The 19,010-nt window shown below is 25.2% G+C and overlaps 1 protein-coding gene across 4 annotated transcripts in view; it reads right to left on the reverse strand.

The window, feature by feature from the left end:
* The window catches only part of LOC107167525 (ATPase phospholipid transporting 8A1), a 37,735-nt gene that overhangs the window by 16,204 nt on the left and 2,521 nt on the right, over nucleotides 1-19,010 (reverse strand). The window contains exons 2-4 of one of the 4 annotated variants that reach the window (XM_015516615.2): nucleotides 3,560-3,666; nucleotides 3,191-3,343; nucleotides 1,311-1,531 (exon numbers count right to left, since the gene is read on the reverse strand). In XM_015516615.2, coding sequence (XP_015372101.2) covers nucleotides 1,311-1,531; nucleotides 3,191-3,242 — 273 coding nt within the window. In that variant the 5' untranslated portion in view covers nucleotides 3,243-3,343; nucleotides 3,560-3,666. The remainder of the gene's footprint in view (nucleotides 1-1,310; nucleotides 1,532-3,190; nucleotides 3,344-3,559; nucleotides 3,667-19,010) is intronic. The other 3 variants (XM_015516618.2, XM_015516616.2, XM_015516619.2) reach the window with 3 other exon arrangements.

The raw sequence follows: 19,010 nt of genomic DNA on the forward strand, positions 1-19,010 counted from the left end.
AGACTATAGCATATCAAGATTAATATATTATAGTTTGTTTGAAAATACGTGACCGAAGAAACGGCCGCATATAAATTCCGCCCAAAAAATACAATTAAAAAAAGGTACATGTAAATTCAACCAGAAAAATAAAAATATAATAGTAAAAATGCCAAAATGCCAAAATGCCAAAATGGTAATATTTATAATAAAAAAAAAGAGTCAAAATATATAATTATAATCAATACTTACAACATATGTAATGTACATATAAAAAATAAAAATAAAATAGTAAAAATAGTAATATTTTTGTAATAAATAAAGAGTCAAAATATAATCATAATCAATAATTACATATTATCACTCCTTTCATATTACTATTTTTTTTTTTGTCGAAATCCCCAAAATAATGAGCCACATTTTCTACATATTCATCAATACATATTTCATTATTTTTATATTTTTCAATTATATTTTGCTTGTATATAATATATTTTTTACTAAAAACACGATTATTATTTCAGATTTAAAAAAATTTTAAAATTTAGAATTAAATTTCCAATTTTAAATATATATACTCTATAGTACTTATACCTATTCGCTATATGGCTATGATCAACATTTTGTTCAGCGATGTTAATAGTTGTTTCACCAAAGGTTTTCACAAAAGTTTTACAAGTTTTAATTATGCATCCATTTTATTAAACCAGTAGCCAAAGGTCTATTATTTACATTTGAAAATTTAAAATTATTTAATACTAACAATTTATTTCCACGTTCCGATTCAATAAATTGAGTTGCCATTATAGATACGTACGTATGACTCTAAACGAAACTTAAGTGATCAAACAATTTATATTTTATAATAGTTCTATCTGATATTTCCAATTATTATATCCACAATATTATAGTAAAAGCTGATAAGATAATGACATGATTGACGATTGTCGTCAAATACGATTGTTCAGTGTACGTACATTTTGAACTTCCAAAGTTCCAAATCCTATATAACACGCCGCGTACAGTACGACGGTCGCGTCAACGAGTTGTAGTCACGGAACGCTTAGTTTAAAAATATTTGTTTTCCGGACGGAATTTACGAATCCATTTTTGTACCTGTATATTTTTTCGGTTGGAATTTACATGTATCTTTTTTTGCTTGGATATTTTCCCCGCGGGTGGAATTTATTATAGATATAATTTTTACCTGTTAATTTCAGGCGGAATTTACAATTTCCCGAAGAAACAATTCGATCACAATTATTATTTGTTATAATTGTATGATATTAAATCAAACGATATCGCCGTTTTAAGATAACACTTTGACTTACCTGTAAAAGCGCTATGAGCAGAAAAAAACAGTTCGAATAACGCCGGAACTGTTCGAAGAGGAATATGGGCAAGAACGACAGTATACTGTATTTGGCCGTGGATATACAGTTCGAACAGTGCTTTAAGTTATGAACGCTGTTAACATTTATTGTCCTGCTGTCTCTTGCACCCAAGCAATCGACAGCATCTGGTGGTCCATCGTCTTCGAACCCGTACTGATCTGAAACAATGATCGAAAACTCGGAGATTAACATCGGCCTGTGAATGTCCAGAAACCGCATTTCCTACTCAGTATTTACACAATCGCATAGGTACATTATTATTAATACTATACAAGTTTTATAGTTAACAGTGGGTCAGTGGCGTAGCTGAGGGACTAGGTTGTTGCTACCATTTGAAATTTTTAACTGCTGATGTATTAATCACGGTTATAGCCTATAAAGGTAGTACAGTAATACATTATTTAAATAGCCCCCCTCGCTTTATTGAGCTCCAGCTACGCTACTGATAGTTGATCACACACTAAGATTTTATATATCCGTGAACAGTATTCAATGTAATTCGAACAAAATGTACAGTATACCTATAGTGTGTCTGTGTGTGAAGTTTTTTAAAATGATCGAATCGGAGCAAAAAGTGAGCAATTATTCTCCCTGTAATCGGTATTCAAAATAGATATAAACCATAGGTAGAATCGTAGAACACTAAACGAACAACGATGATAGATATATAGTATGTGCTTAGTGCGAACTACACCGGACATTGTTTACGGATTAATAAAACCGTAATCTATCACCAGCTTGACTCACAACACTGCTGTCCATTATTGTTCCGTAAACAATTTTACTATATTTGACAACAGAGTCCGTGGAACAGCCTGTATAGTGTATACCTAAATATGCAAATATGAATTTTTTATTTTTTATTTTTTTCACAATATTTTTCGTACAAAACGTTTTTGGAAGCATTCTAATAAAGTTTTTTTTAACACGTCACTATAAACATCGTAGTTTGTTTGCTTTAAGATGATAGAAAATACTACGTAAAAAGTTAGAAATATATCGCTAAGGCAGTATAAATTATAGTAGTAAGTATATTAAACAATTTAGATTGAAAATGAACGTGGGAACCACACGCTACACTGTTAAATAAAAAAGTGTTTACAGTTAGTTATCGTTAGACATCTGAAAAGACCCAGCATAAGGTTAATAGTTTCTTTAATTTGATTTAATTATCTGGGATATTTTTAAATGTAAATATCTAGTAACAATGCGTAGTAAAATATGAGATAAACTGATCTGAAAAAAACCAATAGTTATAGTCTTTGGATTTTTTTAAATTAGTAGATAGTTGACAAGTTATTTAAATAAATAATGATCTTTTTATTCTAATGATGTGTTATTATATTAATAAGCATATATTTTGAACATGCGCACTATCTATACATACTTCTAAAAACTACAAAAGCAATTTATACTACGTGTTGAATTAAATTCGATTTTGTGTAATCATAAATATTTAAAGCAATATACATTTATCATTATTCTGTTGTTAAGTTCGATATTCATATGTCTAATTATTGAGTGTGAAATATAGTATGATAATGATAAAATAAATGGTCTTAGTTACATGTTAAATATAACAGGAACATAAGCATAGACATTTAGTTCATACATGTTTAAGAATACATAATATTAAGTACCAAATTAGCGAATGAAAAGAAAATTAAACAATAATAATAATAAATGTATACATATGGGTGTAGTGTATAAATAATATACGCAATACGCATATAATATAGGTAATCATAATATATAATTATACATGTGTAATATATTATAATATGTAATACAAATATATATTATTTTATTTTTCTTACCTATGCCTTGGCTACTGGATTGTGGAGCTAGTGAATTCCTTTTTTTTGACATTGATTATAATATTTGCACACTGAGGTAAGAACGATAGGAAGACAAGCTAGTACAACATTATATTTTGTCTGTTCATAAAAACCAAATCAGCACACACACTACTACATACAAATATAATTATACCAACTAAAATTTTACGATGTAAAATAAAATTAACCAACACCAAAAAAATTAAAATCTTATTTAATATTAAATAATTTATGAGAAAATTAATAAGATCATTTTGGTGTTTTATGGGCCATTTTGTGAGATAAGATAAACACGTGGACATAATAATTATATGTAAGGAAAATCATTTTTAAAGGCCAAACACGTACATTGTATATCAGGATAGCGTCGTTCATAATACGCTTCGTGTAAGTAATTACATTTTGCCAACATAATGTCCCTGCAACCATAATACCATATAAATCGCTATCTGAAACTTTAAGCCAACAAGGTCATAATGCAATTACCAATAAAAAAGTACTTAATGAATAATTTAAGACATGTTACTTTATAGACCATTAATCAATGATTTAAAAACGTATACTATATTATGGTACCTATAATATATAGTATATACATGTAATATATTCATAAAGGGTAAATAATTAACTGTATGTAATCCCTAATCGTAAAGTAGTCGAAACTTTAAAAACTCACAGCCTATCACTAAATTAGCCATAATGATAAAACTATCATATATTGAAGTGCATAATAGTTAAAGATTAATAAAATATTTAAAACAATAGAAATTCGACTATATATAACTTAATCTTATACAAAGAATATTGTCTTAATATGAATAATATTTATTTTTTTCAAAGCATTGTCCATTGGGCCTTGATAAAAAAATGATAAGAAAACAATTTTTCACTATATTTTACAATATTTTTACAACAAATTAAAGAAAATAACATTGTAGAAAAACATTATTCAAACTCACATTATTCGTGAAAATAACTATAGATAGGGATTAAAAAAACAACATTATTTTAATGGGTAACTGATACAAAATCAGATTGGACATTGAATATTATATATTTTTATCACAGAGGTTATACACTTTTTTTAAATTATGTGTGTTTTACTTTTACAATGTATACTGACTAATTGACGTAGGTAACACTTGTTTAATGAAATGTGACATTCACTGTAGACGAAAGGTGCATTGCACTCAAACCATTGAGTATAGATTGTACAACAGTTTTAACGAACAATAAATATTTCAAAGTTTTTTGTATTCATTATACCTACTGAAATAAAAAAAGTACAAAAATATTGTAAGCTAAAGTAAGTAAAAGTTAGTAAAACTATAAAATTAAAAAAGTCTGATTCCACTACCTAAGCTAAACGAGACAGTAGATACTTTAAAAATGATCTTCGATGATTATTTAAATAAAATGCAAACCAGAAAATTTAAAAACTATGAAAAAACGAAATATTTCAGGTACCTATTTCAGAGTTAGATAAAAATCAAATTTAATTGTAAAATGTATGAATTAATATTTTTAGATACTTTTCTAGATTTTATAGTGGCAATAGAAATAATAAGAACGGCTGAACCCACAACTGGCTATGACATAAAAACTCTTCATCATATTCAGAACATTTGATGTACCTAATTAGATATATTATGATGCATGTATAATATAATTTAGTATTTTAACAATAGGAATTGAAAATTAAATTATCTAATCTATCTGTGTTTAGTATAATATAATATACTTAATAGTAATATTAAATTATAAAATACATATTCAATACAATGACATGTTAATTGAACACATACGAGAATATGATATATATTGTATATAGATTAATTCATTTTAAAATCTGATTTAAAACACGTTCAAATATATATAAACTGATAATCAAAATATTTGAATAGAATGACTACGATCAAAATATACTTGAATACAACCAAAAAGTATTAATTTTTGAACAATATTATGAACTAGTTATTAATTTAATCAATGATACATACCAAAGTCTTTTAAAATATTATTGATATTGATATGGATTAAAATCACGTATTTAAAAAATACTATCACCCTAACACAATGTAAATTATAATTTAATATTTATAACTAAAAAAGATTTCATTACTCACTAGCACGCAAGAATAATTAAAACAACTTCAACATTTTATAATATGACAATAACTATACTGAGTTACACGAAATACTACACTAAGTTTAACAGTTAACAGTATACACAACATTAAATATGAATCATCAATTAGAATATTAGACTTTAAATGACCGATAAGGAAAATTTAAAGAAGATGAGTGTCTACTTAAAACATGTATCCACTCCAACTATTCAAATAAGTATTCAGATAATAGCAACGTTCAGTAGCTTAATCTATTGACTATTCCAAATATATTTTAAGCAAGTAATTCTACGATAAAATGATGTCGTTCAAAAAACGAATTAATATATGACAATTTAATGACAAAATATCAACAAAATAATTGCTATTAACTATTTCACTAATATTATTTAATTACGATGAAAATATTATTAACTTATATGTTTATAGGTATCTACAATAAACATAATGAAACTATCACATCATACGATCATCGAAAGACAAATTTCTACATTCCAACAAGATGTGAACTTTTATACAGACCATTTTTAAATATTTGAATACAAATATCACACGTCTGTACTTTCATTTAAACCTGCTGAAAGAGTAAAAAAAATTTAACTTAGAAATTTAAAAACTTGAATTTACCAATTCTACAAAGGACGACAATTAATAACGTGTAGATATGTATTTTTTTCTTTTACCGTTTGAGATCAATAAATTGTAATATTTACATAATTTCATATATATCAATGAGAAGGTATATATATATTTAACTGTGAAAAATGTCTAAAATAAACCTCAATGGTTTTCGTTTTTTTAAAATAATTTATTATTTAAAAAAATAAGCACTCTTACGGTCTAACGGTCTACAACAAACAACTTTCATACGTCCGCAAGCCGCAAGTATAAGTGAAAGACTGATGGTTATGCCATGTCAGCGGGTGAACACAATCAAATGCCATCCATACAAGGGTGTATGTTTCCTTCCCGCACTCCTTCCAATAGCACATAATTTTATTACCCACGAATCACGATAAAAAAAATAACTTTTCACAATATTAGGTTAAAATTAATAGGTAAAACAATAAACGTTGTGATTTTAAACACTAAAAGAGACAAAATGAATCAAACGATATTTATTTTACGCAATAGGTACATGATATAATGAAAATTAAACGTGTGCCTATTGATAGATTTATTTGTGTAAAAATAATTTGCCATAAATATAAAAATAAACTACTACAAATATTAGTATTATATAGGTATTATTAATCATTCGAGCATATGGAGCAAATAGGTGTTAATAGGGTGAGAGGTGTTGAGGCGGGTTTGGCCTCTTAGAAAGTTTAACATCCCCTCCTTCAAATTAAAACTATTCGAAGGATTATTGGATTGTTATAATTGGATTATTGTATCCACTAGATATTTTTATATATTTCCACTTCAAAAATTAATTGAAAATTTTAGTGATTTATACGAATTTTGTCGCATTTTAAATTCAGACGTTCATAAAAAAAAATTGTGAATTTACGCTTAACTAGAGTTTATTTATTTCCACAAACAATCGTTTATGATAACCCTTTGTATTACATTTTCAAGTGTTTTGGCCGAACGAAAATCTTTTATCACCATTAATTTAAAAAAATCAGTGAAAATGTCATGTATATATCAAAAAACAACGTCGATTTTGTCAAAAAAAAACTGGGTATTTTAAATTTTGACCTGCCGAAGCATCAACTAGATTCACTTATCTATCAGAAAAAATACTGAAGTTGAAAATCAGAGCATTATTTCGACTCCTTATCGTGTACAAAGACACAAAATATTTTAAAAACACGGAATAAATACATCGCTCTGCAGCTCTGCTTATAACCTAAAATATTATTAACTAATTGTATGAATCTTGGCCTTTGGGTATTAAACTTGCATAAGTATTTACAGGAAATTAAAAAAAATTAAATATTTTCACTTTAAAATATAATAAAAACAATCATCATTCATTACAACTAATCGCTAATACATATATATATATATATATATATATATATATATATATATATATATGGAAACCGTTTTATCGTTAAGTTAGAATTAACATACGAAAAATTAGAATCAACCTGTATAATTATGAATTGTGAATAACTAGTGGCAAAAGTACATCGTTAGTTAATTCGCTGTTTTGCAAGTAACATTAATAATATCATGGAACAATATTTAAACTAAATAACACGTAAACTACAGCGGTAAGACTTAATTCACGCTCATATACTATAATACATTTAAAGACTACAAAAGTACAAAGCTGTTATCAACAACAAGTTTTAACAAAATAGATTCAATACAAAATATATCAATGAAAATTTCTGTTTTTACTTTCACTTTATTTTATGTTTTTATGCTGCTTTATTAGAAAATTTAACACCAGTTTGAGAGACCTACATTTATAAAACGTATCAATAATATGCACGTTACTATACTTTTAAATTATTATAAGGAATTTTTTTTTATTAGCGTTTTAACTTCAGATTTTGATGACATTTTAAATTATAATAACTAATAAAACTTGAAAAGTTTGTTGGTCCTCCGGTATTCTAAAAATATCAAAATATATTAATTTTTTTAGTTTATAATTTTACAAAAAATTATTTTTAAACTAGAATAAGTATTTCCTTTAATTATTTTAGTGACTAATTTTATGTTACTAAAAAAATATTAATTTTCAAACTTTTCGCCATTTCGTTTATTATTATTTAATAAATATTTCTATACACAGTGAATTTCCAAAATATTTACACCGTTCAATATGGGAACGTATGTCAATTTATTGACTAATTTAAACTTTTAACAATAATATAACATGATATAATATTATTATCATAAAATAATATAATATGCCATATGTATTAATATAATAAAAATAAAACAACCCACTGTATTACTGATAGTAACGTAAATAAATTAAAATATTCTTAGAAATAGGGATGGTATTTTCAGTTCATAATCGTATTTCATAACATAAAATGATTAATCATTGAATTAAAATTTCACTCGATCATTTCTGAGGCTATTTCTACTCCATGGGTCAACTTTAAACCTATTCTATGCATTAGAGCAATTTGCCGGTTGTTTTTATTATTTATTCCAATCAAAATATTATTTTTCAATTTCCAGATAAAATAATTATAGCCCGTTGGAAATTAATTAACAATAATCATCAGTTCTATAAAAAAAAAACCTATATAGTTATATTAAGTTGTACATTTTTATATGTATACCAAAAATGACATTACAAATCATAAATATTAATTAATCATTAATTATTATCTCAATTTAAAACTGAAATACTATAATAATAAGCTAATAAGTTAGGTAACTAATATCTAGAGCACGGGTTTGAAGGCAAAAAGCCTTTTTTTAATAATAAAAGAATAATTATTTTTACATAAAAATGTGTTTTATTTGATATTTAAGATCATGGGTGTATTTTTTCGCCTTTTTGCTTTTTTATTGGTTTAATTTAATTTAAATTAAAATATCGATATCACTTAATACTTTATCTAGGTATAGTATTTGGTATGACAAGTTAATTTCAAGTTTGTAAAAGCTCACACTATATCTATCGATAGATTAAAAAATACCTATTCAAAATTCGCAGATTCAAGATTGTTCGTTACATAATATTGCATTCGTCGATTGTCATTTAGTCGTTATTCCATACTTTAATTTCAAAACGTCAAAGTTATTCAATAGGAATTTGATGTAAATGTATAAAGGTAGAATTTTTTTTTTAAATAAACAAACTAGTAAAATTAAATTTAAATAATATATTACAGTGTTTTAGTTAATTTATTACCTAATTGATGTTTTGTAAAACTTTTTAAGCTTTTTTAGCCTTTAAGTATGTGTGTTTTTTTTATTGTTTATATTGACTTAAAATCCTAATCAAGGTGTATATGAATTTTTAAATGACATTTTTAAATCAAAATTTTCTTAAATTGTATATTTCAAAAGAAATTTTCTATTTTATTAGATTTTATACGTTCAAGATACACAAGCGTGCTCAGTATAAACTCGTCGATAATACCTATAGGTAGGTATTAGTGTTTGTAGGACAACTCATGAAAACAAGGGAATATTAAACATTGAAATACATAATTCATAAAATATTAAAAACGTAATTAATATAAACCTTGTACAACCTTTGTACTCATTGCAAAAATATTAACCTAATATTATAGCTATAAATATTGTTGTTGATATTAAAATTATATAAGAGAGGATTATAAGAAATAAGAATTGTGAAATACTAATAAAATCATCCAGATATTACGTAAAAGGTTATTTTTTGTATGTGGAAACAACTTAAAAAGTTTGGTTGTCAAAACTTCAAGGAATATCGAGCTCTTTTTATTAATATTCAATCTAAATAAAAACAAGTGAAATTAATTATCTAATTTATCTAAATCCATTTTCAGCAATTTTATTATTTCAATTATAAAATTTAATTATTAGACATTCTTTCTATCTCATTCTTTCTAATCGTTCTTCTCTAACTCAATTCAAACAATTTCTGTTTTCAGTTTTTTTAAACTTTAAAGTGTCAAACAATTTAATTTCAATCACTACACTACGGTAATGTTCTCACCACTAATGAAAGTATAAGAGAATTAGTATCACAAAAAAAAGCTTCACATTTTTTTTTACCCCACGCTACACGCATATAATGATTTATTATTTTTCTAATTAAAATATAATATATATATATATATTATTAGATACGTATTACATCAATATTTGTATTTCGTTCTTTGCTTGTCATAATAAACGTCAAATAATCACGGAATCGTATAAGGTATGTTAATTTATTACAGCACAGCGGTAGACTGCCTTTTTATCTGATACATTTATTACTATTAATCAACTTCGATTGTCAGCACTTTTTATACACAGTTTTTTAGTCATTAAGAAAAAACTCAATCTAGATATACTTATTGAATCTGGCGTATTATATTACTTGACATAAATGCAATTTATGAAAAATTACAGTGTAGTATAATATTAAACACGAATAAAAAAATGATAATACAAATTAAATTAATATTAAGTATCGTTTATATTTTATAACCTCTATTCATCTTACGGCAAAGGAAAGCGGACATTTTATAGGCAATACAGAAAGCTTTAGAGTAAAAACTATTTCTGAAAAGTAAAGCTTAGCATGCTATCCAAACAAAGAATGTTGGATTTTCTTATAGGATATATAAATTATTGATTATCTTGGGCGGGGTGTTCCAATATTTCAAATATCTGTTTACATGGGTGTGGCAGGTTAACAAGGATTTAGATACTATCAAGTTCGTCTCCTAATTCAATTGGAAGGAAGCAATAACAACTAAAATAATTAACTAGCAAAAATAAACAAAACAAAATACGGATAACAATCTGAAATAATGAACAAAATAGTGTTTTTTTGTTTACTGAGTTCTAAATAGTATGGTAGTTTTACTAAATTAATATGACCATTATGTAATCAGATTTCACTTCCCACGAGGGAGATCAATATACAGTTTACAATTATAATATATAATACAATTTACTTTGTTAGTTGAATTACCTATGCGATTATTTAACTACTTATAATATGAGATATTAGGGAAAATATGTCTTTTAGATTTTTCGAATTTTTTTCTAAGCATTATAAATAACAATATATGCATTTTACTTCATGATTATTAATAAGTTTTTAAACCATTTTGATTTGAAGATAGCTAAATGCTTATTATTGGATATTACAATGTTTTAATTTAAGTATTTGATTAGGCCATTTTTGTATAGTTAAAATACAAATAATTTACTATTTACTACTTGCTTTTATTTCTGTTTATGATTTAACACGTGATATCATCGAGAATAGGCAAAAAACCCTTCATCGTCATAATCTTGCACCTAGGCCTGGTCGTGATAACCATTATTTTTCGATCGTTTGACACATTCCTCAGTTGTGAATAAGGTGTCACGTATATATTAATACGTATATATTAACACGTATATATTAATAAGTAATAACTAGGGCTCGGAACTTAATGCATTTGCATCTTTTTTTCTAATGCTCACATTCGATGCTCGTCTATACAGAAATTTGATTGATGAAAATTAAATGGTAAAATTTTTATTTTGAATTTTTTACATTTTTAGGGAATTTTGATTTACGGTCATTTATTAGTATTTTTGGTGCATTTTATTTATTTTTGCACTTTTTTTCACACATATTATTTGCATTTTTCTTGTTGAAAGTTATACACATGCAGTTTTCATTAGCTTGTCGATTATCAACGTTCATTATCTTCTTTTTTTTTGTCACGAAAACAAGAAATTCGACAAAAAAAGAAATTTTACTAAAAATAGTATTTTTTAATATATAGTTTTATTTAGTTAAATAATTTCAATGTTAAATAATAATAGTATGATATAATAATTTTAAAAATTTTTGTATCAAAACAATATTTATCAATTTATACAATAAAATATACATTTTAATATCATTTTTTGTGTAATTTTTTAACATTTTTACGTTATTTTATGCATTTTTCATGTATTATAGATTCTGAGCGGAGCGAGGAATGTATTGGTTTTACAATGATATATATTTCTTTTTCTTTTTTATTCTGTAAACAGTTTTTCTCCCTCTAAACTTGCTCAAAAGTACCAGGTGTAGCATCTTTTCTGAAAGATAATGTTCTTGAGCTGGTACTCTAGACAGGTAATTTTTCAATTTTCGAAACAGTACTCGAAATAAAAGCGGTTAAAGTAGAAAAAACGTACGATTTCACGATTTTATAATATTAAATAATCACGGACGACGTTTTCTACCAGAAATATTGCTTCAAATGAAAAATGACAAGTGATGTTTGTTGTTGTATTTTGGATTTTGTTCAAAACAGATGACCATAGATATAAAATTTTCACCGAATGTTTATATGATCGAGTATATTCTATCCACTTGCAATGTTCAAAAAATTTCGACTTAAGTTGAACTATAAATAGGCATATGCAAGTAAGTTTTTTTAAATTAATATCCATAAAAATATATTTATTGGGTAGAAAAGCTTGAAAATTTAATACAAGGCTCATAACAGATTGTTACAATAGCAGTTGAAAAATAAAATAAATTCATAGTCAAAGTTTGAATTTTGACAAAATACGTAATGTTTAAATTATCTTAGTTAGAAATTCATAAACATTTTTATTTTTAAATCTACGATTTGAAAACTTAATTCAAGATTCCTTATAATTTTGTCTAGTTTTACCAAAAAAAAAAAAAAAAGTCCACTGGAAAGTCAAATATTTTATAAGTATTTATAATCTGTAATAGACCCTAGACAGATAAACCGTCTCCGCTCAGAATCGTTTTTCGTATACAATGATATAATATCATTGGATTCAAATTTCAAATTTAATTCCATCCATTACAGTAACCCACTTGTAACCTACTAACTACTGTACAGCAGAGCGATATACACTTATCCGCTTTTAAAAAAAATATTTTTAGGTAATGAAGGTCTGGGCTCTAGTAATAACTAATAAATAATAACTTGTTTTTGAATTACAATAAACTAAAGACATTAATTAGGTCGAAAACTGATTTTAAGTAACAATTCCCGTCAAATCAATACATTTTATCAACAATTCTGAGCCGGAGACTGCCTATCATTTATTTTATTATAAGTAATACGGTAGGTTGAATATTTATTTTTACCAAAAACATTAAAAATATTATTAATATTTAACTAATATAATAGTATACATAGAGTATTATTATTAATAATATTTGAGCCAATGCTGATTTACTGTAGAACGGTGTTAATAGGTTTATAATATAAAATTATAAATAAGCAATCGCTTTAAAAAATTAAAGCTTTAAATTTTTGGAAAATGTTATCTATATATATAAAAATGGAGACAAAAAATTCGAAATTGCATCAGTGAGAACGGCTGGGCCGATTTGGCTCAAATTTTTTTTAAATGATAGTGAATGTCGGGGTTATAGCATAAATCATGGACCTAACTCCTGTGAGTTAGAGATTTAGAGACAAAAACTGAGTTACACCGGTGGCGCCCTCTAGCAGATAAAAATAAAAATATAATCTATATATATAAAAATGTATAACAATTCATCAATTAAGAATGGCTAAACCGATTTCACTCACTCTTTTTTTTTTGGGTCATTAATTACATAATGATATACGAAATTGAATATCGTTGTAAGATTATAATATATTTTAACCACTATCTATATCATTATGTATAAAAATATACTGATAGCATCATCACATGAAATGAATTAACACACAATAGGAACTATGGACCATAAAAGAGATAGAAATTTAACGGGTTCAGCTAGTTCTGTATATAAAATTAGAAAATATAATAACGTAAATGTTGAAAATCCATAATAAAATTTTTGAATAAAAACAAAATGATTAATTTAGTTGAGTATAGAATATAATAGCTTAAATAACATAAATGAAGCATTAGGACCAGGCATAAAAAATTTGGCAAATATGTTAGCTTTTCTAAAAAAAACCTACCAATACAATACAATTTTAACCTTATGCTAATGATAGCTATACTATTAATGGAAATATAAATTACAAAAAATCAACACCTTATTGATTGTATAATTTTAATTCTAGAAATCACTCAATATATTATATCAAACAAAAAACTAATAACCTTTGCTGTTGATGTTTCTAAGTTCAATAAAAAAAATTAATAATTTAAATAACAGTTGGATGTTTAAAGGTTCTACAACAAATATACAATTTAGTCCAAATTTAACTCAGGCACTCACACAAAATATTTGTGAAATCGCGTTAAATTTTTTTAATAATTCTTGCAAAAAAAACTTATAAGAAACTGTGTATTACATTTTAAAACTTAAGGTAATGAAAGTTCGATATTTTAAATTATGAAATATATCTTGGAGTTTACCTTGATGAAAAATTAACATAGAAAATGCATATAAATAAAAAATTAAACCAAGCCTATACACAATTTAAATCTTATACCCCTTAATAAATTACAGTTCAACCCTTCAGATCAAATGCTCACTTCTAATATCCATTAATTACATATGCATGCTCAGTATGGGCAGCCACATCTTAAACAAAAAATTAAAAAATTACAAGCAATACAAAACAAATTTTGCAAAATGGCTTTTAAAGCCCCATGGTACAAACAAATCATACAACTCCACAACGACACTGGAATACCATACCTAACCACATGGATTAATGAAAAATTTAAGAAATTTCATTAAAAATTAAAAACAATAAAAGGTGCCCTTCACTTCAACATTGGGAAAAGAACCAAAAACCGCAAACTAAAGCTACGGCTACCACAAGATGTTTTACTTGAAGCAATTGAAGCTCAAAAAGAGGACTATCCAGATTTTAAAATCTCCTTAAATAGCACAAGAAGAGCCGAAATATTTTTAAAATTATTTCAAGACTAGAAAATTCAATTATAATTATTTTTAAGTGAAAATTTTAAGTCTACAGCAATTCATTATTACTTATTAGTTATTAGTAACAAAAAAAAAATATAAAATTTTCCAAAAACTGGTCTGGCGTAAAATTATTTTATTTTAATATTAAGATAAGTATGGAGAAATTTTTTCTCTAGACTTTTCAAAATTTACTACTAAAATCCCCCTCAAAATTGGAGATTTAATTGATGACAAATGATACGCGAAAAAAAATCACATCACTGTAACAACAATACATTCATTACTCTCCTCAGAATCTAAAAGAAGTGTGAACAAAAATAAAAGTGACAATATCAGTATCGAGATAGGTACTATCAATTAAATACTAGAAAAAATAATAATAAATTAATCTCAACATGTATAGTCTTTTTCACAAGTCCAATCTCAAGTATGTTAAATGCTTAAATATAAATTAATAAGAGGTAATAGAAACTTAGACACTTTTTACACTATATACCCCTGACAAGATTTGTTAACAAAAACTCAACCCTATAATCACAAATTTTACAAGTTCTAAATTTAAAAAAACCTTATCAATGAAAGTAAACACATAGAGTTATGATTGAAAAATAAACATATTCATCATAAAATGCTTTCTATATGTAAATCGCCCTTATCAAAATTATAAATCAGCATAAATACACTAATGTATGAAACAACTGAAATAACTCATTAAATACAGAAGTTTTATATCCATAACCATAACAAATTTTAATGAACAAAAGAAATATTCCAATAATACATTTCTTCATATTTTTTTTTTTTATTTTTTATTAAAGAAATAACCCTCGGCAACTTGGCCATGGGGATAAAATAAATTTTTTTTTTGAAAGGTGTTACATAATAAAAAAGGAAAAGTTTAATAACAATAACAATAAATGCTTAAATTATGTGAGAATAATAATAATGTTGTGTTTTATTTTTTTTAAATGATTTAATAAGTTTGTCCAGTCCTGTCTCCTAGAGAAACACGAATATGTCTGGTGATTGCAGAAAAGGTCCTAGTATATCGTATATATAGATACATAGATATATAGATAGATTATTTTTTAAATTTATTATGTCCACTTTATATATTACTACATCTGTATTAAAGATCCATATATTTTAATAAAGTAATAACTTTGTGACAAATAAATTTATCTTAATACGGGCTTTTCAGTAAATTATCAGAAATTATAAACAGGACATTATTAAAGCTGATCTTAATTATTCGTACTAAATTTAAATTAAAATGTTGTTCAGAATCAATTCAAATTCTTAATAGACATATAAGTTAGTATAACTGTTAGTAGATATACAACTTTGAATGATAGAAATATAACATGAATGCATGAAGGTAGTGATTTTAATAATATAATTTTGAAGTTTTAAAAATAGAAATAAACCTTTAAATGTGATATCAATATCAGTTTTAAAGTTACCCAATCATACTAAATAAATGTGTAATAAAGTACATATTAGTATATTAAATTATTCTTACATAAGAAAACTTCAAAAAATAAATTTATAATTAAAGTGAAATTTATTTAATAAATCTTACTTTTATAAGTGTAATAGAAGATTTAAATCAAATATTTATACATTATAAATTATATTTGGTATCATAATTCAATTATTAAAATGAACTGAAATCATTTATAATCAACTATTGATTGTCACAATGTAATTTTGATTTGACCGTATTGACTTTATTATTTTTACCTCAAACAATGAGTTTTACAGAGAAATCTGTCAGTAAACAATCAACAATAAGCAAAGAACGATTCAGTAAACATTGTGTGATGGACGTACACCGCAAGAAATATATATAAAATTAATAATTAACCTGAAAATGTACTAATAAAAACTAAATTTACTAATAACTTCTAAATACAACTTTTATACGGCTTCTAGAAAAAACTACTAATAAAATAAAATTAAAATTGTACCACAACCCAATAAACAAAATTTATAAGTGCACCCATAATTAAATTTAAAGCTATTGCCAGCCAATAGCATACCTGTAGACAGTCATAAGAAACAATTTAAAAAAATACTAAGTTCTACTTGATGTTGAAGAAATATTTTCAAATTGAAATTATTTTTATTTTATTTGATTGTATTATTAATAAATGAGGTTTTTTTTTCAACCAATTACATTTTGCATAAATATTATGAAAAATTGATCTGATTAGCTTGAAGTATTCAAGTTCATTCAAGATGAGTAATTATATGACAGTAAAACTTAATGTTGATTTTATATCAAGAAAATATTCTGGTAAGGTATATAAATGAAATCAGTTCTGAGAATACCTACTGGTATTCTTGGTAGAAACGGTTTACAGCGCAATTATCATTAGGTTATTAATTATGTTAATTTTTGGCAAAAAATGTCAATATAATTATTCAGTTAGGGTAAATTGCTCCAAAAATATTACTATATGTTTATAAAGGAAAATAAACTTTTTCAAATTGACACTCATATTTAGCGAAATGATGAATAATAGACGACTAATTTGAATGTTTGATAAGAAAAATCAAATAATATACCAATACAAAATAAATATTTTATACATAAGTATGTAATGTCGATAATGTAAAAAAATAAATTACTGTATTTAGAACTAGATAATTAAATAACTGAGTGAAATTAATATTACATTTATGTATTATTAAATTATATATTTTACTTGATAATATTGAATAAATATGTATATTTTTTTTTTTGCATAAATGTATTTATTGATAATTAGGATGTATTCTGTTTTACTAGACATCCTTTTTTTTATTTTGTTAATGTATGCTTAAAACAATGGTGAAGTCAAAATTTTACGGTTGGACTTAGTTTTAAAGTTATAACTAATTTAAATTTATAGTATTTTCATATACACTCAACGGTGATCACTCACTAGCTGCATTCGTTCGGACTACAATTGAAAATGTCCCATGATTTGTTATGTAAAATCACTTTGGGCAGGTCTCTGACATCAAATAGCTATGACTTCAAAACTAGACTTCATTATTGTTTTGAGCATGCTTAACTGCATAATATGTTAAAAACAAAAAAAAAATTGATAAAAAAGGTGTCTGATAAAACAGAAATATACCGATATTTCAATTAAATAAAAAAACATGTAGTAAGCCTCATATAGTATAATATATTATAATGTTTAGTAACATGTTTAGACTACATATGGCATACAACAAGAATACCAACCTACCTACCTATTAAGTCAACAAACAGAAATATATTTAAATTTTTATAAATAAAAAATTTCAATGTGTAGCCGTGTAGGTACTATTTAATTCATATCTAGAACATTTTAGCGATTACTTGTGGTGTTTAAACTTAGTGCTTACCAATTACCACTAGTGTGTAAACGACATTTTTTAAAAGGAGATATAATAATTTAACTTTTATGCTGTTCTGAAGTAGTGATTTCTACCTTTTTGTAATCGCAGATTATCATATGATTAAAAAAATAATAATTTAGGACAATCGAATATTGTAGGTAGTTCAAAAAATAAAAAAAATAATGAATTTTTCTTAAACTGACTTTCAGATTGATAAATCAAATTTAATAAAATGTTTACAAAAAAAATTGTACTTAAAAAAAAATAGGTATATTATCAATATTAATTACCAATCATAATAAGAGGATGTGATACCCACATGTGTTGTGAATTTACCTCTCATACAAATTAAAGGTACTATTATTATCTAGGGCTTCTCATAGACTTTTTATTATATTTTAATTTTAAAGCGAGTTATGACTATTTTAAGATATATAAACAATTTACAGTTTAAAAAATACACACAACTCGCTTTAAAACTAAAATATAATAAAAAGCCTGTGAGAAGCTCAAGGAGAAGTTCTAGATAATAATGTAACCTTGAACTTTTATAAGAGGTATATTAACTCTAAATTTTAGACTGACGGAGCTAAAGTGATCTACTGAGCGTAAAATTTGTTATGTTATGCACTTGTAAGACAGAGACAACACATGCGGGTATCACGTCTTCTTAATACAATTTCACCATGAGAAGGTTAGATAGGTTTGATAAAAATTCCTAAAAATATGTTCTTTACTTTTAAATTTGGTATAAGAAATGAAACAACACTAAAATTGAACAACATAAGTATATGTGAATTATACA

The sequence above is a fragment of the Diuraphis noxia genome, unplaced genomic scaffold, assembly GCF_037042655.1.
Source record: "Diuraphis noxia isolate RWA-SAM2 unplaced genomic scaffold, SU_Dnox_SAM2 contig0001, whole genome shotgun sequence".
NCBI lineage: Eukaryota > Metazoa > Arthropoda > Insecta > Hemiptera > Aphididae > Diuraphis > Diuraphis noxia.